Genomic DNA, 26,423 nt, shown 5'->3' with positions numbered 1-26,423 from the left:
TGTGCCCTTGTTGCCAAGAAGGCCAATGGCATTTTGGGATGTATAAGTAGGGGCATAGCGAGCAGATCGAGGGACGTGATCGTTCCCCTCTATTCGACACTGGTGAGGCCTCATCTGGAGTACTGTGTCCAGTTTTGGGCCCCACACTACAAGAAGGATGTGGATAAATTGGAGAGAGTCCAGCGAAGGGCAACAAAAATGATTAGGGGTCTAGAGCACATGACTTATGAGGAGAGGCTGAGGGAACTGGGATTGTTTAGTCTGCAGAAGAGAAGAATGAGGGGGGATTTGATAGCTGCTTTCAACTACCTGAAAGGGGGTTCCAAAGAGGATGGCTCTAGACTGTTCTCAATGGTAGCAGATGACAGAACGAGGAGTAATGGTCTCAAGTTGCAATGGGGGAGGTTTAGATTGGATATTAGGAAAAACTTTTTCACTAAGAGGGTGGTGAAACACTGGAATGCGTTACCTAGGGAGGTGGTAGAATCTCCTTCCTTAGAGGTTTTTAAGGTCAGGCTTGACAAAGCCCTGGCTGGGATGATTTAACTGGGAATTGGTCCTGCTTCGAGCAGGGGGTTGGACTAGATGACCTTCTGGGGTCCCTTCCAACCCTGATATTCTATGATTCTATGATTCTTTATCTAATTCAGGCAACTACAGATATCAGTTGCTAGGAAGTGATACTACCGATGCTGAATCCAAGACAACACATAAATATTGATATATTTTAATTCTGGACAGGATCTTGTTAGTTGTAAAATAATTTTACAGTCCAATTCACAATATAGAATAGAGGCCATTAACAGGCAGAGCTGGTCATAAAGTTGAATGAAACATGGGGAAGGAAAAAAATCCCTCTACATTTTTCATGGAAAATTGTTTTTTTTCAGCCAGTTCTATTGATACTCAATATTTGCATGCCCTTATCACAAAGTTCTAATAGATACTTCCTATTCTAACGCTAGGATGAAAAAGACTGTCATAATCTTACATAACTCTGAGCAGCATAATTATTGACAAATACTGACTTTTTAATAGCAGCCACTCTACTCTGAAACAACTTAGTGTAACTTTGTGTTAACAAATATCCCCATAATGACACTCCTACATATGCCTTCAAAATTGCCGTCACCAGTTTTACATTATAATTAAAAAATAAAAAAGTGGAAGCCACCCAAAAGTCCCCAAATGTAACTCACTAGTATCCTGTCGCCTATCAGTCCCTGTATGTAACTCACAATGCCAAATTTCTCAAGTAGTAGCAACAATAGGGGAAGCTCAAGATATTTGACCATTTTCTTTTGCACCAGTAAAAACCAACCAACCTGTGGTTTAAAGTTCAGTGTCATCCCCTTCCACAGAAGAAAGAAAATGATAGTGATTATATTTTTACCCTAATTTTATTTTACAAGAGGAAATAAGGTTACAGCACAAACTGCTTTCAAGGAACAGTCTGAATACTTGGATAATATGTAGTTCTCACACATGCATGCAAATACATTCTAAAAAAAAAGTAACAAACAATACAGTCATTCCATCTCACGTGCTTCCACAGAACACCGTTACATTGCGGTAGCCATTCCACTTTCTGCAGAACTCTCTGTTTAATTCACAGTACTGATAAGCTGAAGTTTTCCTCTGAAAATATTCCAAGTGTCCTACCAGCATGTCTTGCACTGCTCTGTCATGGCAGTCACCATCGAAGTAAAAGTTCTGATCAACAACTTTTGGCTTTTTATGGATATTTGGTTCTAAAGAAACAGGCAAAGAAAACACAGGATTAATTTTGACCGAGCCGGTCACCTCAGTGACGCAGAGCATCCTATTTTGCAATTTAAACCAAATGCTATGAGGATAGTTTTGATTTTAATGTTTACATATCTGGAACTTTTAATACAACAAATATCATAAAAGAATGAATTGGTAAGATTAAAGGTAAGGACTAAGGCTCACATTGCTTTTAGTGGGTTTTGAATGAACCCCTAGGAAAAGGACCCTGCAAAGACTTACAAATGTGTTTGTAATCTGAAGTATATAAATTGACCCCACTGGGTTTACTCTCATGCTTATCATGCTTATCATGACACACATGTATATGTTTTTGCAGGATCAGGGCCAAAATAAATAAAATGAATAGGACAGAATGCAATCAAAATTATGCCAACAATTTTCTGCATTTTGAGCATGGCAGGCTGAAGAGAGAGACTGAAGAAAAATTTTATAGCATAGACCCTTTTGCCTGGAACAATGCTTCATGTTCACTCTCTCTCTCTCTCTCTCTCTCTCTTTGGGCCTAGGATGAGTCAGAGGAGAGAGCATGGTCATGACCAATGCATCCACAGTCTTCACGCATCCACCTTCTAGAAGCCACTATGAAGATGTATGGGCTATAGTTACTACTGTAACCCTGGGACTGTCGAAGCAACTAAAGATGAGCCACATGGATGTCTCAGGATGTGCTAGTGGGTTCTTATAATTATTTATACTGTGATAGCATTCAGAATGAGCGAGGCACTTTCCAAACACAAAGATAGACACAGGTCTGCCCCCAAAAGAGCCAAAAAACTTATATAGATTCATATATTCCAAGGATAGAAGGGACCGCTGTGATCATCATCTGAACTCATGTATAACACAGGCCACAGAACTTCCCCCAAAATAATTCTCAGAACACAGTTTTCAGAAGAACATCAAATCTTAATTTAAAAATTATCTGTGATGAAGAATCTACCTATGGTAAATGGTTCCAACGGTTAATTACTCTCACTGTTAAAAATGTATGCCATATATCCTGTTTGAATTTGCCTAGCTTCAACTTCTAGCTACCTGATTGTGTTATACCTTTCTCTGCTAGATTGAAAAGTCCATTATCAAATATTTGTTCCCTATGTAGGCACTTACAGAGTGTAACCAAGTCACCCCTTAATCTCCTCTTTATTAAATTAAATAGATTGAGCTCTTTAAATCTATCCCTATAAGACATGTTTTTTCTCATCATTCTCGTGGCTCTTCTCTGAGTCCTTCCCAATTTATCAACATCCTTCTTAAATTGTGAACACCAGAACTGGAGACAGTGTTCCAGCAGCACTCATACCAGTGCCAAACAGAGAGGTAAAATAACCTCTCTACTTCTACTCGAGATTCCTGTGTTGGTGCAGCCAAGCATTATACGTTCACCCTTTTGGCCACAGCATTGCACTGGGAGCTCACATTCAGGTGATTCTCCACCACAACTCACAAATCTTTTTAAGAGTCATGTTTCCCAGGACAGAGTCCTCCATCCTGTGTGTATGGCCTACATGCTTTGTTTACAAATGTATATCTTTACATTTAGCCACATTAAAATGCTTATTGTTTGCTTGTGCCCAATATGCAAGCCCTTGAAAGGTCCCTGTGCAAGTCCCATATATTCAGGTTCTGTTCTTGTGAAAAGTAATCAGTTAATAAAGCTATGGTGCTTTATTCCTGTAATCCCCCACTGGTTAGAGAGTGGTATGGTCTCTCATTGATATGTCTCCATTTTCTGTGTAAAGACTCAGGGTTGGTGATCAGAACACAGCACTTCATGGACATAATTAATGTGAAATATCTATACTCCCTCACCATATTTTTAATCTATAATTAAGTAAATCAAGCAGCTGAACTCAACCCACCTCAAGTGCTGATTTGAGAAATCTGACAAGTGTTATTTATAGAAAAAGGGTAAACTACTCTTAATGAATACTTGACATATAATTTACATGCCATCAGGCTCATCAAAGTGGTGAAAATATAACATAAAAATAAGAATTTTTAATTAGTTACAAAGTTTTTCATTCATTTAAACTTTCTTACCTTGGCACTTATGGTTTAAACTTGGCAAATTTGGGCCAATGGGCGTGAATGTGCTTGTGAAGGTCCACCAAAGTCCCTCCTCTGAGCATGCATATATTGGATATGGATCCCTGCTAAACTGGTATTTGCTTTGACACAGTACAATACAGTCAATGGTCATGAGGTCCATGCCTTCCACTGAAGGATAGCCACAGACTATGGCTCCATGCTCCGGCAATTCCATGGTGCATGCAATTGCTTTGTGTATACATAAAAAAAGACAACAATAAAAACTGAGTTAACAATGAGTGACACTGTTTACATGTACTAAAAAGCAAATTATGCAAAATCTTAGACAGAAATTCTTAAAATATTTCTATAAATTAATATACATGATAAAAATGTTGCTGTTGGGGAAATCTTCAAGATGATGCGACTAGTCCCCTACTGTGTGTAAAGGGAAACTAGTTCTTATGTGCCTTTTTGTGTACCATAGGAAAAGTTTGGGATTGAACCCTTGCGTGGACGTAAGACTCAGCCAGTCTTCAGCCATTCATTATAGCATTATACTGGAAATAGTATTTGGGAGCATGTATGGACATAAGAACGGCCCTACTGGATCAGATCAAAGGTCCATCTAGCCCAGTATCCTGTCTTCCGACAGTGGCCAGTGCCAGGTGCCCCAGAGGGAATGAACAGAACAGGTCATCATCAGGAGGAACACAGCTAAAATTTTCAGAAGCAGTCAAGGAATTGGTGTGACCTGCTCCTGGGGTACTCTGTGGAAAGTGGGTTCTCAGTAGCCCTGAAAATCAGGCACAAGATGTCTCAAGTGGGATACCCCACACAACTGTGGCACACAAAGTGAGTGAGTGACCACTTCTGAAAACGTGCTTGTTACAGACGATTTCTTTGAATAGAGAGGAGCCTGAATCAGAATGCCAGATCTTTCCCCTCAAGCCTTGTCTCAGCCCCAACTTCCAATCTGGAGCCAAACTTTGCATCTCAGGCTCATATTTCATTATAACAGGTTGGTTTGAATTCTATAATTTGTGTGAAGATCTGTACCTGGAGCCATTGAAGGAAGCAATTCTTTACACAGAGCTGACACATAGGCTTCAGTGAAAAGCTAGTGTGCTGCGTGAGGACAGAGAGCAAAGCTGTAAGAACCGGGAAGGGCCATCCCTAGCCATTTTGTTGCACTACGCAGCCCCCCCCACCACCACCACCAGGGGGCTGTGTGGGGCCCCAGGCCTCTGTGGGGGGTGGCAGCAGGAGCACAAGCTGGCAGAGTGGAGTGGGTTGGGGCTGGGTCATTCCATTTCCTGCCGCCCAGTGAGTGAAGGGCAGACCCGTCCCGCACTCATGGGTGGTGGGAAGTGGAGTGACCTGGCCCCAGCCTGCTCCGCTCTGCTCCCCTGGCTCCCAGGCTTCGGGGGTAGGGGGGGAACCATCCCCCAGCACTCATTGGTGGCACAGAGCAGGCTGGGGCTGGGTCGCTGCACTTCCTGCCACCGCCACCGCCAGTGAGTGTAGGTCTGACCCTGCTGCAGTCCTCAGGGGAGAGGGGGGGTGGGGTGCGAAAAGGCTGGGCGGGGACAGAGCAGGGGCATGGGCTTTGGGGAAGGGGTGGAGTGGGGTCGGAGCTGGAGCAGAGCAGGGGTGGGAAGAGGTGGGGCTGGGGGGGAGCAGGGGCAGGAGCCATGGGGAAGAGGCGGAGCAGGGGCTGGAGCAGCACACAACTGTGTAGGGCACCAGGAAATTTGGTGCCCCAAAGTTCCTGGTCCCCTACGAAGCTGCGTACTTTGCTTATGGGTAGGGAGAGCCCTGGAGCCGGGACAGGAGAACATTTGGGGATACATGTTTGCACCCTTGCATATAAATGGCCTGTAGATGTAGACAAAATGTGAGAGTTTATATCCTAAACCCCACTTGGTATTAATAACCAAACAACAAATGCCACAGGACAATTAGCATTAATACTTCATTATATTCTATTCTGTTGACCTTGAGTATAAGCCAAACACATACATTTCACAGAGATCTCAAAGGAACATTTGGCTTGGTTTCCTGAAAGATCTGTTGCTATATATTCCACTGAATATTGGCCATATGCCAGTTTGTCTCCATTATTAACATTAGACCCTCCTTTTGTGATTGTCAATGGACCCCTGGAGTTGTCTTCAAACACAGGCTCCTTCCAAGACAATTCGGGCAAGTCATTCCAGTAGGGGTTTCCTTTTTTGGTTTCTATCTCAATGTTCTGAGGACAGGAGATCACTACAGGTGGTTCAGTATCTGAGGAAAGAACAATATACATAATAATATATATCAGACTTTGGCTATTCCAAATGCTAAGAAGCATAAGAAAGTAATATTGATAGTCTATTTCAGAGTAACAGCCGTGTTAGTCTGTATTCGTAAAAAGAAAAGGAGTACTTGTGGCACCTTAGAGACTAACCAGTTTATTTGAGCATGAGCTTTCGTGAGCTACAGCTCACTTCATCGGATGCATAGCATATCGTGGAAACTGCAGAAGACATTATATACACACAGAGACCATGAAACAAAACTTCCTCCCACCTCACTCCCCCGCTGTTGCCAGCGGGGGAGTGAGGTGGGAGGAAGTTTTGTTTCATGGTCTCTGTGTGTATATAATGTCTTCTGCAGTTTCCACGATATGCTATGCATCCGATGAAGTGAGCTGTAGCTCACGAAAGCTCATGCTCAAATAAACTGGTTAGTCTCTAAGGTGCCACAAGTACTCCTTTTCTTTTTATTGATAGTCTATGTTTCACAATAAGATGCAATGAGACAACCCTGCTGCTCAGATCTAAGGTTATTTAACTGCATGTTTCTTAACTGAATAGAATTGCAATACACTTTATGCAAAGGCGTTGTGCCATTGTACAGTATTTAAGACATTTGGACCAGATCTGGATCCCAAGAAAGTCAATGGGAGATTTGCCAATGCTTAGCAGTAGTGCCAGGATTTGGCCCATAATTAGTTCTCAACAAAGCATGTTGATTTTACTTACAATGGGCTAAATTCTCCTCTCCATGACACCAGTTAAACTTTACTGAAGTCATTGGGCTTCCCACTGGGTGTAACAGAGAGGAGAATTTCACAAGGTCTTAGGGTTTGATGTTCAAAGGTATTTAGGGGCTTGCAGATCAGCACTTTAATATGTTTGAAAATATGGCTCTTAAAGCTTAAAAAAAAAAGAAATTAATTAGACTTATATCAGGATACTTTTAGGACATAAATGCTTCACCCGCCTTTGAAAAGTGACATCTATGCTGCCCACCGCGTAGCACATACTCAGGAAAGGTTCTGCACTGCCTTTGGCACCTTATGTAACGTGTACCTGTGCAAAGGGAGTGCAATGTGGTGTAAATTACTGCCAAATCAGAACGTGAAAGTAAAAATTGCCTAAGCCAATTGAAATTACAGGAGAATTTGGGTTGAATAGAATACACTTACTCAACTGGAATTTAGTCAAGTCACCACACCGCTCTTGGCCTTCCCCCAGAATCTTTATCCCCATGTTCTGGGGAAGAATTCTTCTATAATGGGGATCCTTTAAACTGGAATTTCAGAACATTCCCATAGCATTGTGTGATGTGGGCAAAATATTTCCATTCTGATTTTTAAAATGGCTATTTTTCACTTTTCTCTAAGGCTAAACAGCTCTTGTTTTCTACAGGGGCTTGTTCACTAGACTAAGAATCTCTAGTAAACAGCTTGCTGCAGCTGTAATTAAAAAGCTAATTAAATTGGGCTCTATTTGAAATATATGAAATCTTTAATGAAGTACAAAATTGAATCAGGAAGCTTGCAGGGAAATAATAAAAAAAATAATTTAAGGCAAAAATGGAAACATGTCAACAAAAGAATACAAATACAAACAAAAGCCCAGATTTTTGGCACAGCATACAGATAGGATACGGTGACATGGCAGTATAAAGAAGCAAAAACAGGTAATCTTGAGAGACCTGAACACTTAAAAGCAGAGAGAGCCAAAAATAGTATCCCCAAAACTTCCCCCAGATTTGAAGGTGAACTAAATGTGACCTTTTTAAAAGGTCAGATAGATAGATAGATAGAGATACATTGTTAAATAAATTTGCTCTGCCTACGTAACACAGGGTAAAACAGAAAGGGTTACACAACTAGCAGGCTAATTGCCCCTGATTCAACCTTTAGAGATAGATAAGTAGATAATAGTTGTGGTTTTTTGTGTGTTTACATATATATTGTTAGAGGTTGACAATGTAACCAAATGGTTCCTGTATGTCGCTGTATTCTGTCAATTCAGAGATCAAAAGGAGATGTTAACATTTAGATGAACTGTGAGTGTAGTTTCAGAGTAGCAGCCGTGTTAGCCTGTATTCCCAAAAAGAAAAGGAGGACTTGTGGGAACTTAGAGACTATGCTCAAATAAATTTGTTAGTCTCTAAGGTGCCACAAGTACTCCTTTTCCTTTTGTGAGTGTAGTAATATCATTGCCTTCATTTCTCTTTGAAGTATGTAGTAAACTACCTGTAAATGGTGGGAGATGGACAGTTGCCTTACGCTAACCCATATAGCTAATTACCGGTGATGCTTAGGAAATAGGAGGTTACTTCAAAGCCACTATTCTTCACCCAAGGAACACCTGCTGTCAAGAGGCTGACAATAGCCTGCCAGGAATTTATAAAAAGAGCTCTTGGGCCTCCATGTCAGATCTGCTTAAGTTTCATCAGGGGAAGTCACAAGACTGAGATCCCCAGATCCAGCCTGGGTCACCCTGATATTGGCCATTGGACTGTGACCTACATAACTGATTCTGAAAGAACCTTTTGTAACACTGAAGCTCACCATCTCTACTATGAAACTGACCTAAGAACTTTATTCATAACTGTATGTATAATGACCTTTTAACCAATACTCTCTCTCTTTTCTTTTTAAATAATTTTTAGTTTATTTAATAAGAATTGGCTGTAAGCGTGTATTTGGGTAACGTCTGAAATAATCAGTGACCTGGTGGGTAATGTGTCTGAGCCTTTGGGCTTGGTAGAACTTTTTATGTGATGAACAAGATTTTCAGTAATCCTCATCATATTTGACTTGGCTGTCTGGGTAGGAGCCCAAGGCTGTGTTGTTTTAAGGGAACTGTGCTTTTGGCTTCTGGGTAACCAGTAAGGTATTGTAGAAGCTGTTGTGTTGCTGGCTTGGTGAGTCTAATTATTACAAATAACCTCCAGTTTTGGGGATCATCTGACCCATTCTTTGCAGTTTGCCCTGATTGAACAATCTCAGTGTGGCCCCCCGCCCCCAGAGCCCTGGTCACAACCTAGTTTTTGGCTTGAGCCGCAAGTAGCAAATAATAAAACATTGTGAGAGAGTCTATCCTATCAGTCTTTCACTCTGGACTGCAACTAAAATGAACAGCACCAAAAATTAACAGCAAAAGTCCAGAACAAAGAAGTCGAATTACAATGAAACAAAACTTTTTAATGTTTGTCCACCTTGCTTCTACCCAATCCACAAAAAGAGAGAAAGGGCTCATTGCCATCATGTTCCCAAACCAACGTCACCTACAGAAGTACTTGTATGGCAGATCCCCTTGAGTGCCTTTATTCTGGACTCATTTTCATTCATCCCACTCCTGAGGACCTCTGCAGAATCATATCTTTCAGCTAATACATTTTGGATTCAAGTAAAAGTTGACACGCTGATCTTACAGCTGTCTGTCCTTCATAATTTCCACATAGCTTCTGTGAGATGCATTGGACTTTGACACATTACACACTTCTGTAAACTCATGCTCACCTGAAGTACTTTCTGAAAGCCAATGTTTAGTATATTACAATACATCTGTTATATCTGTACTGTGTTTAGTACATTAGAATACAGCTGTTATATTTTAAAATATATGATTTTGATGAGTTAAGTAGATGTAGTTCAAAGCAAGTAGAAAAGGATTTCCAGCTCCCATCAAGAATGATGGGAGCTAATGGTGCACATTAGTGATAGGTTAGGGCATTAAATATGTATGCCTTTAAGATTATGGTTTATGTTATGCTGCAGCTAATCGCAAATGATTGCATATTATGAATTACCACAGATGGAGAGAAGACATTATGAAGCATATTAAAAAACAGGTAGGAGAAAAAATACTGTCCGCCATTACCACAGTGACATTAACAATGTTCTGAAAAGACAATTTGTTACCTCTTTGGTTGTTTCCAGGCCCACAGTTAACAGAAAGATCTGATATTCTGAAATTGCCACAGGTGTTTGGGTGCCTATTGCACTGGGAAATAACAGAGGGATCTTTGGCTACGATTTGTTCCACAGCTGCTAGGATGTTTTTTTTCACGGCCTGTTCATTGCAGTCACCCTCATAGTACTGTAGTGAATCTCCTCTTCTGGACCCTGTGCGACGCCTGACTGTTAATAGTTCACATAACATGAGGTTAGTTAATAAAGATATGTCCAAAATGGTGCCATGATGCACAGAAGTGTTATGGAGTTTTCATATAATAGAGAGTAGAGTCCTGGCAAGCGCAAATGTATCACATTACTTAAACACAAGGCCACAACAGAAAGCAGCATGAGGGATTTATCAAAACCATAAATATACTGCTCAATACTTGAATGAGGGGTAAAAATGTCATTTTGGTTTCACGTGTAAGACTCTAGCTCAAATAAAAAAGTAGCTATTTGTGATGGTTTATCACATACAACCTGACAGGAACAAATTTACAACGTGAGTAGCACACTGCCATTTCCGGTAACACATCACAAACTTTCAGTGTTAACAGAGGGCTCTATGCAAAAAAAAAATCTTGCTCCACACTCTTGATTTGAGCTTTCAGAAAGAAACTGGCCACGCTTTCTGTGTCATCTGCAATTGCTTACCATAGACAGATGACTGGGGACACCGCTGTTAGACCCTGTCTCCATCTATACACCCCATTCAAATGATAAAACTATGTTTTGACGTTTAAAATTAATCCATCTGCAGATTAGATTAATTGCCTGTGATGTCGCCAATCCCCAACAAGATACCTCAGTTTGATCCCCAAAGCCACGGAAGCCTCTGCTGGGGGTAGTACAGAGCTGCACCAGCCAAGCAAGAGTTCCAGAATGCATTGTGCCTCAGGCAGGCCCGCGGGAGAACCCAGGGTAAGTAGTTATGACACCACCCTTGGTGGTATGGGACTGCTCTGCGTCCTTTGCAGAAGCTAATGCAGGAAGCACTCTATGGTGCTATTCCATCTGGCCCTGTTTCCTTAAATATATGGTTCTCTTGCCTCCTTGGAGTCCTTCTTGGATCTGTTTTAGAAATTATGTTCTCTTTCAATTTCTATTTGAAAAGTATCCAATAAAAATGGTCAGTAGAGTACTCACCAGTAAGGGCTTGTCTACACTGGGAAACTTACCAAAATAGCTATTTCAGTATAACTCTACAAGTGGACACACTTATTCTGGAATAAGACTGCCCTTTTCTGATTTAACTTAATCCATTTAGAAATTATAAATTAAAATTTTAAATAATTATTCCAGAATAGCTATTTTGGTCAATGTCCAAGCGTAGACAAGCACTAGGGTACACCTTCCTCCTGTAGTGATGGGGAGGTGAGGGAATAGCATTAGGCTTGCAAGTCTCAGGAAGTATTTTGGAAGACCTCTAAGTCAAGAGTTAAAGGATCTTAGTTCAACAATTTAGTATTAGCCAGACAGTTGTGCTACCTTAAAAACATTAATAATGCTGAGAAATTGCCTTCAAAATCTAAAATACCTGTTCTCCATAACCAACAAAAATAACTAAATTTTGTAGGACCTACACACACTATTTGTGACTGCTCAACTCCTGACACTATACACGATGCTAGTGAATAATCATGGTAGTGAGCAATACTAAACCATAATGGCTTTTTTTATTAGAAACATGGGGAGAGAAGGAGAAGTAAAGATTTGCTAAAAGAAAACAGGCAAAATGTGTAGTGAGAGAGTTTATTGTCAAGCCACTTTGGAAGGCCGTCAATAAAGAGGGAAACCCCATTGCACATACACACACACTTAATTATGATCAGACTTTGCAGGAGAAGCAAAGTGGGTAAATTCTCAGGCCAACTTCTGCTCTTAGTTACACCACTGTAACTCCACTGCATTCCTCTGTAACTGACATCAGAATGTTGCCCTGAGAACCAACACACTCTCATTGAAAATGGAGAAACAAAACATTCATTTCATGGCATAACTGGAATCCATATCTTCACGTTGTCTTATGCAAAACTCTAATAGCCGCTGAATGTGTAAATCAATAAGCTTTCAGTCAGCAAGAGTGTTTAAGAAAGCTAATCCACTGAAACTTTCAAGCCTGCTCACCTGTGCAAGTCTCTGGCATGTGAGCCTTTGTCATTTGCCAGGCTTCATCCAAATGAAACCAACTTGTCCCAGACTGAGAAGGCTGGCAGAAAAACACTGACCCTGCTCTCCGATGGAAACCAGTGCTTTTCATGCAGAATGGTACACAAAACTGCCATTTGTTCATTCCACTGACAGGATAAGATAACGTTCCACAAGCCAAAGACCCATCAGTGGGAGGTTGGGCAGTGCACGAAAGATCTGGCTCTAAGAGCAATATAAAAAATATTAAAGTATCAAGTCCATTAGTATCACTGTAGTAGAAATACAGTAAGTAAACTGCCCACAAAGAAATACATGCTTGTAATTTTTTTTTTAAACAGTTAAGTTCTTTACTGAATGATACCATTTCCAAGTGCTTAGGACATCTGGGATGCTCAGAGTGGGTTATTTCTAGAACTCTTTGAAATTGTATGTTCAAAACTTTTTTTAATGAAACTTTTCCATTTTTCAAAACCAAGTACCTTCATGGAGTCTTCATTTTTTCCCCCAAGTTTTACTGGAAATGAAACTGAAAATATTAAACTTAAGACATTTCAAATGACAGCTATTCAGTTTTCTTCTTTGTTCCCCTTTGTGCCACTGTGTGCAGCAGAATGAAGCATGTCTGGGACATGTTTCATTTTTCGTTTGTCATTTTGTCATTTTTCCAAAGTTGGAAAAGGGAACAATGTAGCAAAAGAAAAAAGAAAAAAATGTAACAGTGGGAAAAGCCTGGGGCATCGTTTTTTATAGCAGTCAGTACCAAAAAAATGGGGTGCGAGAGAAGGGAAAAGACATGCAAATTCAAAATTATTAAAATCAAAATTCAAATAAGAAAGAAAGAAAGAAAGAAAGAAAGAAAGAAAGAAAGAAAGAAAGAAAGAAAGAAAGCTCTGATTTGAATTCTATAAAATGGAAACAAATTGATTTTTTTTTTGCAAAATTAGTTCCCCATCATTTGATTAGCTGTGAATCTAGTTTTACTGTGTGGCAGAGCAATGACTTGAACCAGACAGGATATTATATCGGCTCATTTAGTTGTGCATACTCACAAACAGCGATAGATGACAAAAGCAAAATACAGCTGATGGGCCAAATCCTCAGCCGGAGTAAACTGGCATAAATAATGGAGCTAAACTGATTTACATCAGCTGAGGTGCTAGCTCTCTAACTCACATGTGTAACATGGCCCTTTCTATCTCCAGCAAACTCCTCTAAGTTCAGTGCCACTCCTCTAAGTTCAGTGCCACCAGTCACTTTCTCCATTACTGCTCTTCAACCATCTCCCAAATGTCTCTGGGAAGATGTTTTTAACTCTATTCAAACCCATTATATCCTTTGCTATGACCATGTGACTGTAATGCAGAATCACTACATGCAGTCACAATACAGGCATCAATCAAAACTGTTTCAGAGTGACAGCCGTGTTAGTCTGTATCCGCAAAAAGAACAGGAGTACTTGTGGCATCTCAGAGACTAACAAATGTATTTGAGCATAAGCTTTCGTGAGCTACAGCTCACTTCATCGGATGTATTCCACTGAATGTATCCGATGAAGTGAGCTGTAGCTCACGAAAGCTTATGCTCAAATACATTTGTTAGTCTCTAAGGTGCCACAAGTAATCAAAACTGTGTTGATGATGCTATGTCTGCCATCTGGGGCTTAAGCAAAAGGGAGCTAATGAAACTTCAAAGCAATCTCTCACTCTAAATTCTTGCATTTCAAAGGAGTTACTGTCTTTGAGACAATGGATACTGTCAACTCCCCATCAAGAGAGACAGTGTATATTGTTCACACTTAAGTGTACGTCCACTAAAGTATTTAACTACTTTAACTAACACCACTTGATATTGAAATAGGCAGATCTGGGTCTGTTTACCTCTTCTCCAGGGAGTCCCTTCCCCATTTAAAAAAACTCTTAAAGCAATAAATGCATGCTATGTAGCTTGAACACTTTTGCTCCATGAATTTTAGTTAATATATAGTGCACAACCTTTTAGTCAACCATGGTATTTCAACTCCTCTTGTTTACAATGACACAAGAAGGGGATGCTGCCTTTCAGAGCACAATGTTTGCTCTGCCTTACACATTCCTGAGGAACCATTCCCCTAGGAATGTTTCTTGGTTGGAGTATGTGCTGAAAGAAAGGAATCACAGTTATATAGGCCAGCCAGGGCTGACAGGAAAAATAGTATCATTTACTCTGTGTGTGTGTGTTAACCTATCAGTTGCATTCTTCTTCTGAATAAAATAAAACATGCTTTTGGCATCTTTCACATCCCACAGTACTTTATAAATAGCTCTGCACTATGCACACATACATATCTGACACATCACTAAGCAACAAGCCGTTGTTACACGGAGACAGAGAGTTGATTGCAGAATTAAACCTAGAAATATAGTCTGGTGATTAAAGACCAGGCATGTGCACAGCAGTTCCTGACTCTGCCACAGGGTTTCCTTACTTTAAACCTCTGTAAAATGGGCATAATGACACCTACCCATCTTTGTAAAGCACTTTGATATCTTTGAATATAAATCACTCTACGAATGTGACATGTTCTTATTATTCAAAAAATTCTAGAGGATCTTAATATTTCAGCTAGACCCCAGGACCCAGAACAGTGTAGGGGAACCCCCTCCCCACTCCCTTCTCTGGGGTCACTAGGATCCACATGGTGTATCCCCCTGTCCAGCCCTGTGGCCTGGGGGAAAACCACAGAGAGAACCCAGCCAGAGACTCCAGCCAGTAGAGCCAGTAGCAGCTAAAGCAGGGATAGCTGCACTGGTGGGGTAAGAGTATATGGGACCCAGCCAGGGCACCATACCCCCGCAGCCAAAACTGTGCAGAAGGGCCCCACACACTCTGGGGGCACCAGGAGCCAGCCAGAGATTCCAATCAGTCAGACCAGAAGCAACCAAAGCAGGGACCTTTTCCACCATTGGCCATTTCAATGAAATTTGTACGAAGTTCTGTCTTTCTTGGCCCTGTGTTCCAATCCCGCCCCTCCCCTCACCTCTCCTCTCCCCAGTCTTTTCACCTCAACTTCACTCCACACCTGCCCCTCCTTACCCCCTTCTCCCCTGACCTGTCTCCCTCGCCTTCCTTCTCTTCCATTTTCTTTCCATATAGCTGATCCCCTCCAAAGTAACCTGAGGATTCTCTGATGGTTTGTCTCCAGCTGACCCATGCTTCCCAGGAGCAGAAGGGGCAAAGGGCCCAAGACTGATGTGGAGGCACAGAGCTCTTCCCAGCTGATAGCCCTGGGAGCAGAACCATGGCTTGTCCCACACAATGGACTGATCACTTTGTAGATGTTCATGGAATTTTCCATTTCCCTCTACAATCCCTACAAATTTCAGAGTAACAGCCATGTTAGTCTGTATTTGCAAAAAGAAAAGGAGGACTTGTGGTACCTTAGAGACTAACCAATTTATTTGATCATAAGCTTTCGTGAGCTACAGCTCACTTCATCGGATGCATACTGTGGAAAATACAGAAGATGTTTGTTTTTATACACACAAATCATGAAAAAATGGGTAAATAAAATATCAAATAAAATAAACACCCATTTTTTCATAATTTGCGTGTATAAAAACAAATATCTTCTGTATTTTCCACAGTATGCATCCGATGAAATGAGCTGTAGCTCACGAAAGCTTATGCTCAAATAAATTGGTTAGTCTCTAAGGTGCCACAAGTACTCTTTTTCTTTTTGCGAATCCCTACAAAGCCACCTCCCTGTTTACAAGAGGGGATGATCAGGCCCCATGTCACCATAATGACCTATACAAGATGACAGGTTTCAGAGTAACAGCCTTGTTAGTCTGTATTCGCAAAAAGAAAAGAAGTACTTGTGGCACCTTAGAGACTAACCAATTTATTTGAGCATAAGCTTTCGTGAGCTACAGCTCACTTCATCGGATGCATACTGTGGAAAGTGTAGAAGATCTTTTTATACACACACAGCATGAAAAAATACCTCCTCCCACCCCACTCTCCTGCTGGTAATAGCTTATCTAAAGTGATCACTCTCCTTACAATGTGTATGATAATCAAGTTGGGCCATTTCCAGCACAAATCCAGGTTTTCTCACCCCCCAGCAAGAGAGTGGGTTTGTGGGGGGGGGGGGGGGCGCGGTGAGAAAACCTGGATTTGTGCTGGAAATGGCCCAACTTGATTATCATACACATTGTAAGGAGAGTGATCACTTTAGATAAGCTATTACCAGCAGGAGAGTGGGGTGGGAGGAGGTATTTTTTCATGCTTTGTGTGTATAAAAAGATCTTCTACACTTTCCACAGCATGCATCCGATGAAGTGAGCTGTAGCTCACGAAAGCTTATGCTCAAATAAATTGGTTAGTCTCTAAGGTGCCACAAGTACTCCTTTTCTTTATACAAGATGAGTAATTGTAAATAGATATTTTGTCTTACATTCAGCTCATGTTCATTTAGTTGACAGAGAGAAGTGTTTGATAATTGAATTACTGTGCTTCCTCATTGAAGTCACTTCCTGATAAACAGCCAAAGTATTTTTTTAAAATAAATACGACATCTTGAATCATCTAGGCTGCTTGGCTGGACAGAGCTGGTGTGGTGTTATCATGGTACAACAATATGTGTTATTAGTTCTCTTCTAAATAGCAGAACAGAGTCCAACTAAAAACATCATAAATTTATTGCTCTGTTTTGATATAATAATTTGTGGGAAAATAAAAACATGTAAACACAATTGCTCTAGTTCAACTCACATTAGTTTATAAATCCATTTAGTTAAACAGTGCAAACCCCCAGGTAGAGACTCTTATTTCAGTTTAAAACTGCCCTATTTCAATTTAGCTTAAACCAAATTCCTAATCAATTTAAGATAATCCAAAATAAACATAGTGTAAACTGAAATAAGAATGTCCACACAGTCTTTTCCACCAGTTTAAGTAAATCACTATTGAGTATAGTATTAGACCATAATTTAAACTACTTCAGTTTTCTTGTGAAAACTAAATCCTACAAAAGTTAGTGCATTTTTTGCATCCATCACCTACTGCAATTTGTGCGGTAAGTGTAGCATTCTGTAATGACATGGGTATTTAACTGTCTCATCAAATTCTACAGCTATTGTGCAAGCTGTAGTTATGGGGAAGATCCCATCATGAAAGGGGAAAAGGGAAAGAAAAGGTAAGGTATGGAATATTTATGGAAAAGGGAGTGCTCTTCTATTAATGTTATTTTTATATTAAAAATATGCCAAAAGAATAATAGCACTATACAATATACATCAGTAATATGTGCCCACACTTGGAGATTTGACAATAAAATCCTCATTCGTGCCAGCACCAGCCATGAGGTTCCAGCAATTGCTAGTATTTGACCACCTTAATTAAGCCTGTAAAAGCCTGTTCTGCATTTGATCAATGGTGAGGAAGGTTTTACAAAATTCCTTAATATAGACACAGCAGAAATGACACACATGATTGTGGGGCTTTGTACAGTGAAACTGTTCACACCGTTACAAAACACAGATATTCAGTAAACGTCTTTAATGCTCTCTCCCACCACGTTGATGAATCTTGCTGTTACATTATGGCTTCTAGGAGATCTCAAACAGGAAAAGTAATTTTCTATTTCTTCTTTCTTCCACCTCTAATGATCAAGTTGTCAGCATTGTGGCTTAAGTCAAATATCACTTGCATTTTCCTTTTCATTTAAAAATGTTAATCAATGGTAGCAAAAAATCTTTGTGCTTAAAATAGAGCAGTTTAATTTACAATGAGACCTAAGAAACAACCTGGCTAATTTCAGAGAAGTCCTAATTATTTTTTTAAAAAATCCAAACCCTACTGACTAAAGACCTGGTATATCCATTTGCCATTGATCTTCATCAGGATCTTTCAAATGCCAGGACTTTTCTACACATAAAAATTGTGCTAATTTAACTAAATCATTAAAAACTGATACAGTAAAGGAGGTGCAACCCCCTTGTGGGGACATTCTTAAATCAGTTGAGAAAGCCTTATATTAATTTAGCTTAAATCGATGTAAGGCACTCAAACCAATTTAAGATGGTCCACACAATGTGATTGCACTGACTTAAATACATCAGTTTCTAAAACAGTTCAGCTAAAATCAGTACAGTTTGTGCGTGTAGACAAGGCATTACTAATGGGTATAGAGAAGTAGTAGGAAGAGTGTTACCAGTTTTAACTTCATTTTGGAAAGCACCGTTTTCGGAAGGCAGTGCTGCAGGGAATCAGTGTCGGACAACAAGTGCTTTCTGAATATTTCAGTCCTTGGCTGACTACTTCTTAGCTCTAGCTCACATCTCAGGGAAACAGTGGTTGTCATTAAAAAGATTTTCCAACAGTTACCACAACTGTTTCCTGGTGTTAATGAAGACCTATCTACTGAGGCCAGCAGAGGATCTGGCCAACTGGCAACAAAATGTACTTGAAAGATATAAGAATGCAATTCTTATTACACCTAATATAATCACATCACTTGGTACATAGGACTTGATATGAACAGAAAAATATTCATGGTTTGGTGAACATCCAACTGTTTACAGGAAATATTACTGCCAAAGAGGTAGCATTAAAGCAAACAGCTCTATTTCTAATTTGTAAATCTAGTTAATAAAAGTTTTCAGGATCCTGATTGTTTTTCCTTTCTTAAACTTCAGTCAATAATAGCACTTACTTTTGATGGTAACTTTAAACTGGCAGGAGGCTTCATTTCCTGCTTCATCATGGGCGGTGTATTGCACTTGATGAGTTCCATACCGGAAGCAGGAGCCACTGGATATTGAAGCTATTGAAGTAAACACCCCACTGTTGTCGCTAATTTCAGGCTGTTCCCAGGTGACCTGTACTGGATCAGTCTCAGTGGTTATGGTGATGTCCCATGGGCAATTTGTTATGGTTGGAGGAATCGTATCTGTGGAGTTCAAGGGAGACAATTAAAAACATGACAAGCTGTCACTTGCTGCGGCACAGTGAAAAGCTTGAATAATGCATTCTTGCTAGCAGTAAGTTGCAACCTGCTAAGCAATAAAGGCTATTTAAGAAGAGAGAAAACAAAAGATAATGAATGATATTACCGAGACAGCATTTGTTGCGCAATTAACTTTTGGAGACATTTCAGATCTAACTAGATTTATAAGCTGTTTTTGGTAGGAATGGGGTGACAATAGTGCAAACTGTGATTCTTCTCATACAACTGGGACAGTTCCTGTTATACAAAACAGTTCAATGTTTATTCTTCATTGTGCACTAAATAACAGGATGCAAAAACAAACACATATCAGACCTGCACTAAGAGTCTTCTAGGTTTACTGTAGGTTTTTTGAACCACTTAAAAATCAAAAACTGTTGCAAGCATGCTCAAACCTTCATGGAAGTGCAGCAACCCTTTGTCCAATGTTGCAGGGATTTTCCTATCCTCCAAAGAGAGGGAAAGTCACCTTTTCTCAGTTCATCAGCCAAACGGACATGCCATGACATGGAGTTGGGGGCTGGGGCCATGGGACAAGGAGAAGAAGGGGCGGGATTTGTGTATGAAAGTTTTAGAAACCCACAAACAACAACAACAATTCGGTAAATTACCAAGCTAAAATAAAAAGATATCAGTTTGGTGCAAATTTTAGAGGACCCACTGAGGGGTTCATATCAGCTTAACTAAATTGAATTAGAAAATAAACTATCCAATGCGTAAAACATAGTTGTGTGTGTAGTCAAGTTCTAAGAATTAAAACTTTGGGCTAACACAGTAAATAGTGATACAATGAGGAAAGCGTCCTATATATTGTATGAAGGAAGGAAGAAATATTTTTCATACCCAGAAAAACATTTAAAATAATGTAATGTACATAAATTCTTACCTACGCCTCTATTATCAATGTTATTAGGGTTAGAATTCTATATTCACCTGGATCACCAGAGGTGGCCCCCATGATGGTCTTTGGTTGGAGCTTGGAACTCAGAGTCTGGAGACTCCCGCTGGCTTTAGAGGGAGTTATTGAATACACCTAAATCCTGTGCAACTCTTCAGAAAGTTAAAGCAACATTTTACTGCACCCTTGCAATACACCCTTTCAATCCCACAAACCCCAGGTTGTATAGGCATCATTGAGGACAGTGCTTGGCCCATGGCTCTTAACTCTTACAGCTATACTTAGAACACACTAAGACCAGACACTCTAAGAATATCACAATTCCCAGTATAACAAAATTAAGTCACTGAGTTATTCTACTAGAGTAAAGATAATAGGCAGCATGTGCTTTTCCTACCCAAGGGTAATTTGCATTTCTTTTAAATAAATTTCCAATTGTAATTAAAACTGGAGGCTAAAGGGAGCAGGGAGGAAAGTTTTGTTCACATATTTGATGCAATCTGTGATATCATCCAGATTCTAGGCCACCACCATACCATTTAGATGCTTGTAACTTCAAAAATATATTTTAAAAATTGTACACACGACCTAGCACACAAAAAGCAAAAGTGTTCAAATCACCCTCATGAAAAAATTACAAGACACCTGTTTGCCGGTAACTAAATAATTTTTAGGCTATTTGGCAATATTTCAATTTATTTTTAAAAACTCCTTGTAAATATGTGACTGAACAAGAAAAAATTAATTTAGAACAAATGTTCACCTCACTAATGATCATTTCTTCTGTCTCTTTTTTTCCTCTCTCTTTCTAACTTTCTAGGGCAAAAGTTCACAAAGAGCAGGGCTCTTCCATCTGTTTGCAAGCTGCCTGTCAGTTCTTAGACTCTGAGCAACTTCCCTGCCAGTTTACAAAGTTTTGGCTGCAAAAATTCTCTTGTTCTGAGAAAAGAGATGATGTGCCTTTATGAATAATTGACTTTTTGTAACCTTGGTCTAATCCTAACAGAAAATCATCATCCCCAACATAATAGTGATCACAGGGCTTATTTGAAAAGATTATTATGTCAATATCACTATTTGTTTTTATTTTGGTAACACTTAACAGCCCCATGTAGGTTTAGGACAACATGGTGGTAGATGCTGTATAAACACAGAAGAATACATTGTCTCTGCCCCAGGGAGCTTACAATCTGATCAGAACATAGAGTGTAACAGATGATAAATAAATAAGTACAATCAGCTATCCCTGACTGGTTTCAGAGTAGCAGCCCTGTTAGTCTGTGTCCGCAAAAAGAAAAGGAGTACTTGTGGCACCTTAGAGACTAACACATTTATTTGAGCATAAGCTTTCATGAGCTACAGCTCACTTCATCAGATGCATGCAGTGGAAAATACAGTGGGGAGATTTTATATACACAGAGAACATGAAACAGTGGGTGTTACCATACACACTGTAATGAGAGTGATCAGGTAAGGTGAGCTATTACCAGAAGGAGAGGAAAAAAAAAACATTTGGAGTGATAATCAAGGTGGGCCATTTCCAGCAGTTGACAAGAAAGTGTGAGGAACAGTTGGGGGGGGGGGGGGAAATAAACGTGGGGAAATAGTTTTACTTTGTGTAATGACACATCCACACCCAGTCTTTATTCAAGCCTAATGTAATGGTGTCCAGTTTGCAAGTTAATTCCAATTCAGCAGCCTCTTATTGGAGTCTGTTTTTTGAAGTTTTTTTGTTGAAGAATTTAAACTTTTAGGTCTGTAATCGAGTGACCAGACTGTTATTCATGCAAGTTCATCTGTAGTTGGTTGATATCTTGTAGCCCCCAAGACAGAAGAGGGTCAGAAGCAAGGATTTGCAAGATGAGAAGAAGCAAGTTGATTCTTATGGATCACCTGAGGGAGATGTTCCATGTGGAGAGGGAAAAATGGAGACATTTGTGGGAATAGCAAACTAATGGCCATGCAGGGCTAGGATCTTCACTGAACAGAGGGGGAAAACATGGTTAGAGCCAAGGATATAAAAGTAAAGTGGGGACACTTTGTAAATGGCTTTGAAGACAAGGACTAGATATTTAAACTTGTGATGGAAAACAGGGACTCAGATGGAAGATTCATAAGGTGGGGTGGGAAAGATGTGGTCAGAGTGATGGGCAAGGTAAAAGATCTTAGCTGCTATGTTTTGTATGAACTGGATTGTGATTGTTAGGGGGGGCAGAGAGGGAGACATTACAGTAATCAAAATGTGAAACTATGAGGGTCAGATTCTAGCAACTCACTCTGTGAAACCAGCAGCTACAATATAATACAGTGCCAGCACTGTAGTGGTAAGTAGCTCGACCTCATTAGACAGAGAAAAACTTCAAAAATAAGGTCTTAAACGACTGTGTAAAAGTAACCATTGAGTGCTCTCTATCAGAGTGTAATCATGTTTGATTGATGAATCGTGTAACCATGAGTATATTTTAGGACAGGTACACTATGTTGTAGATTTTTTCTTCGAGACCCAGTGGAAATGTTTTGCATTTTAGTACAGAAATGATTACATTGTTTATGAACATCAGGATATGAATCACCTCAAAAATAGCTTTCTCCAGTGTACAACATCTGTGCAAAAATAGTTTGTTGTTGAAATGTTCAGGAAAAATGTTCTGAAAGGCCTTGGGCCAAATGTTGCACTGATTTACACCCCATTACCTCGTTGATTGGCATGGGGTTTGAGTCAGCACAAATTCAACCCTGTGTTTAGATTTGGTTTATATTTGTGCCCATTAGGTACCACCCAAATGCCCATCTAATCCTAGATATACCTGTGTCAAATCCATCACAGTACGTGTGAAAAGAGAATGTATTTATTTATAAAAAATCCCGCAAACACTGTACATTGTCTAGGGCTACAGACAGAGCCTTCCCAATACCATGAAGTGTCTTAAGCTCCAAGCCTTGTGATTTCTGAGGGCAGAATCCCATTGACTTCACTGCGGCTTTTCCACGCAGGCACATAATGCAGGACTGGGGACTTACTCTTCAAGTAGTGCCATTGGTTTCAGTGGAACTAGTGCACTAAGGTACCACTTAATGTCATGGTGGTAGAATCTGGCCTGTAGAAATTTCAACCACTGATTTTTAGACTTTGTACATCTTTTCAAGTATTTTAGGTGTGCTTTTCTTAACATGTAGGTTTAGTTAAAGAGAAGTTGATCTGAATTTTAACTTGATACCCCACTTACCAGGAAAAGTTACTCTATTGCATTCAGAATTTTTCTCTGAATTGGCTACATCCTAAATAGCAACCATATATACTGTAATAATATTGTGAATGTAGTCTATTTACAAAGATCATTTTCTGAAATCACATTCAAATATGGCTTTGAAGGACAGTTCTGATAGAATTTGGTGAATGAAAGTTTTCACCACCAGCAACTGGGGCAGCGAAATCACATCCTTATGGACCCATAAAGAAGCAAAGCATCCTTAATTTTAGCTTAAAATTTTTAACAACATTTAAAGGCAAACATGACTAGTTGTAAAGCACAAAGCAGCGATTTCATGCTGCTGCGTTAGCAGACCAATACTTGTATTTGTCAGAAGGCACTGGATCTCAGTTGTTTTTCCCATTCTTTCATTTTGACCTGGATTTGTCTCATCATCAGACAACACTGAACATTTTACCTCTGAATTTTTCATCTTAATTTAGGACTGTAATTGATATCAGATACAAATCAAGTGGGAGCCAGTTGACAGAGAGATTAATAACAGCAAACTAAGCTGTAAAAACACAGTTCCAAGGGTACCTTGTGAATTATGATTTTAATAACAGACCTGTACTGTGAAAAATAGACACTTCTCAAATCTCATAGTTTATCTCTGAGACGCGTTATTTTTCTTTGTTAAATACACTTGATTTCTGATGTCATTTGGGCAAAAAATAACCCCACCCAAACTATACCTATTCATTTCAAAAGAGACTCAGGCCACCTCAGCATTTTGTTAATAGGGTCCAGAAGAGTTCTTTGAGGTTGAACAACATAAAATGTGCATTGAGGTTCAACACTCTCCTCTCCTCATGCTGTTACTCTGAGGAAGGAGAGCCCTTTTTCATTAACTCTGATCAGGGTTTTTCATGGCCTTCTCAAACAAAAGAATAGACGTCACATAAAAATAATAATTGACATTGTCATATTTTGGTTTTATCCACCTGTCACTGACTAAAATTTTCAAAAGACACCTAAGTGACTCAGGAGCCAAAGTCAAATTTTCAAAAGTACTTTAGGAGGCACTTTGGAGCCTCAGTCTCGAAAGTGGAGACTCCTATGTGCCAAAAGAATGAGGAGTACTTGTGGCACCTTAGAGACTAACAAATTTATTTGAGCATAAGCTTTCATGGGCTAAAGCCCACTTCATCAGATGCATGTAGTGGAAAATACAGTAGGAAGATATATATAAACAGAGAACATGAAAAAATGGGTGTTGCCATACCAGCTCTAACGAGACCAATCAATTAAGGTGGGCTATTATCAGCAGAAGAAAAAAAAATTTTGTAGTGATAATCAGGATGGCCCATTTCAAACAGTTGACAAGAAAGCGTGAGTACCACTAGGGGGAAAATTAGCACGGGGAAATAGTTTTTAATTAGTGTAATGACTCATCCACTCCTAGTCTTTATTCAAGCCTAATTTAATGGTGTCCAGTTTGCAGATTAATTCCAGTTCTGCTCTTTCTCATTGGAGTCTGTTTCTGAAGTTTTTGTGTTGAATAATTGTGACTTTTAGGTCTGTAATTGAATGTCCAGGGAGATTGAAGTGTTCTCCAACTGGTTTTTGAATGTTATAATTCTTGACGTCTAATTTGTGTCCATTTATTCTTTTGCACAGAGACTGTCCAGTTTGGCCAATGTACATGGCAGAGGGGCATTGCTGGCACATGATGGCATATATCACATTGGTAGATGTGCAGGTGAACGAGCCTCTGATAGCATGGCTGATGTGATTAGGTCCTATGATGGTGTCCCTTGAATAGATCTGTGGGCAGAGTTGGCAACAGGCTTTGTTGCAAGGATAGGTTCCTGGGTTAGTGCTTTTGTTGTATGGTGTGTGTTTTCCGGTGAGTATTTACTTCAGGTTGGGGTCTGTCTGTAAGCGAGGACTGTCCTGTCTCCCAAGATCTGTGGGCTACGTGCCAAAGTCACTTTTGAAATGGCACTTAGTGCTCTCGGAGCTAGGCTCCTAGCTTGAGATGGGGCTCTCAGGACTTCCAGGGTCCTTGCCACAGAGTTGGGAATCTGGAAATCCTAGGACCAGCTCTCAGCATCCATGATTCTGGGGCAGCCTCTCCATGAAGAATGCCCCTGGCTGGGGACTCCAAGGCATCCAGAATCCAGGGCTGGTGGAGCAGGGAACCTACCAGTGGCAAGAGATCCAGCTCCAGCTCCAGCTGGGGTTGTGGGGGCTGTCAGGCTGTCTTCTGGGGATTCGGAAGCCTACCTACCAACAGAGGCCAGGCTCTAGCTGGAGTACTGGGGGGCTGGCAGGCTCCCTATCCCAGAGGCCCGGCTCCAGTTCCTCAAGTTTTGTTGGAAAATATTCAAGGAGCTCTAGTAAGATGAAGAGAAGGGGAGAGTGATCAACAATCAAGGGCAGTGCAAGTTTAAATATGGCAAGGCTGGCCTTGAAATCTTGTCAGGGAAATGATCCTTAAATTATTATAGCAGTTTCACTGGGGTGGACAGAATAGGTGCCTTTGCTCCGTGATTCCATATTTTCAATTTAATTTACCCTTAGTTTCCTCTTCTATAATATGAGGACAATGATACTTACCCACTCTGTAAAAATCTTTGATAACTATGGAAGGAAATATTATACCTGAATTACTCTTTATTTTTCTCCATCCATACTCACACACACACAATCTCAATACATGCCAACAAAGAAAATCCCTAACATGCACACAATTACACAACATTTCCACTGTTTTCTTGATCCAATTTATCTAACTTTACTTCAGTGAAGAAGTTTGGTGATGACTATCTAGCTGAATGACTGGTGACAAATGACATCCTCAACAACATGAGAATGAATCACCTCTGATCTTGGATATCTGTTGGTTTTGAATGTTACTTGTGGTAATTTCCTCTGCTAGGTTCATCAAAGAACTTGGGAGTTCATTCAGGAAAGCAAAATTACAGCTATTCATTTGGAATCATTTCTTGCCTTGTAGTGCATAGGCCAATTACACTCATCTTTATTTCTTCATACTACGAGATCATTTTCAAAGCTACGCTTAGCTTGGCACTTTCACAAACATTTTTGTTTTCTTAACATTTC

At 40.0% G+C, this 26,423-nt stretch overlaps 1 protein-coding gene across 1 annotated transcript in view; it reads right to left on the bottom strand.

Annotated features, from left to right (window-relative positions):
* Positions 1-1,233: 1,233 nt before the first annotated feature.
* Positions 1,234-26,423, bottom strand: part of LOC102941357 — a 93,533-nt gene continuing 68,343 nt past the window's right edge. Inside the window, exons 4-9 of the mRNA XM_007069911.3 lie at positions 18,912-19,148; positions 12,194-12,439; positions 10,031-10,249; positions 5,845-6,111; positions 3,835-4,071; positions 1,234-1,751 (exon numbers count right to left, since the gene is read on the bottom strand). Coding sequence (XP_007069973.3) covers positions 1,540-1,751; positions 3,835-4,071; positions 5,845-6,111; positions 10,031-10,249; positions 12,194-12,439; positions 18,912-19,148 — 1,418 coding nt within the window. The 3' untranslated portion in view covers positions 1,234-1,539. The remainder of the gene's footprint in view (positions 1,752-3,834; positions 4,072-5,844; positions 6,112-10,030; positions 10,250-12,193; positions 12,440-18,911; positions 19,149-26,423) is intronic.

Source organism: Chelonia mydas, chromosome 11 (genome assembly GCF_015237465.2).
Source record: "Chelonia mydas isolate rCheMyd1 chromosome 11, rCheMyd1.pri.v2, whole genome shotgun sequence".
Taxonomy (NCBI): domain Eukaryota; kingdom Metazoa; phylum Chordata; order Testudines; family Cheloniidae; genus Chelonia; species Chelonia mydas.
Note: the sequence above shows the minus strand (reverse complement) of the source record. Positions and strands in the feature narration are given on the sequence as shown.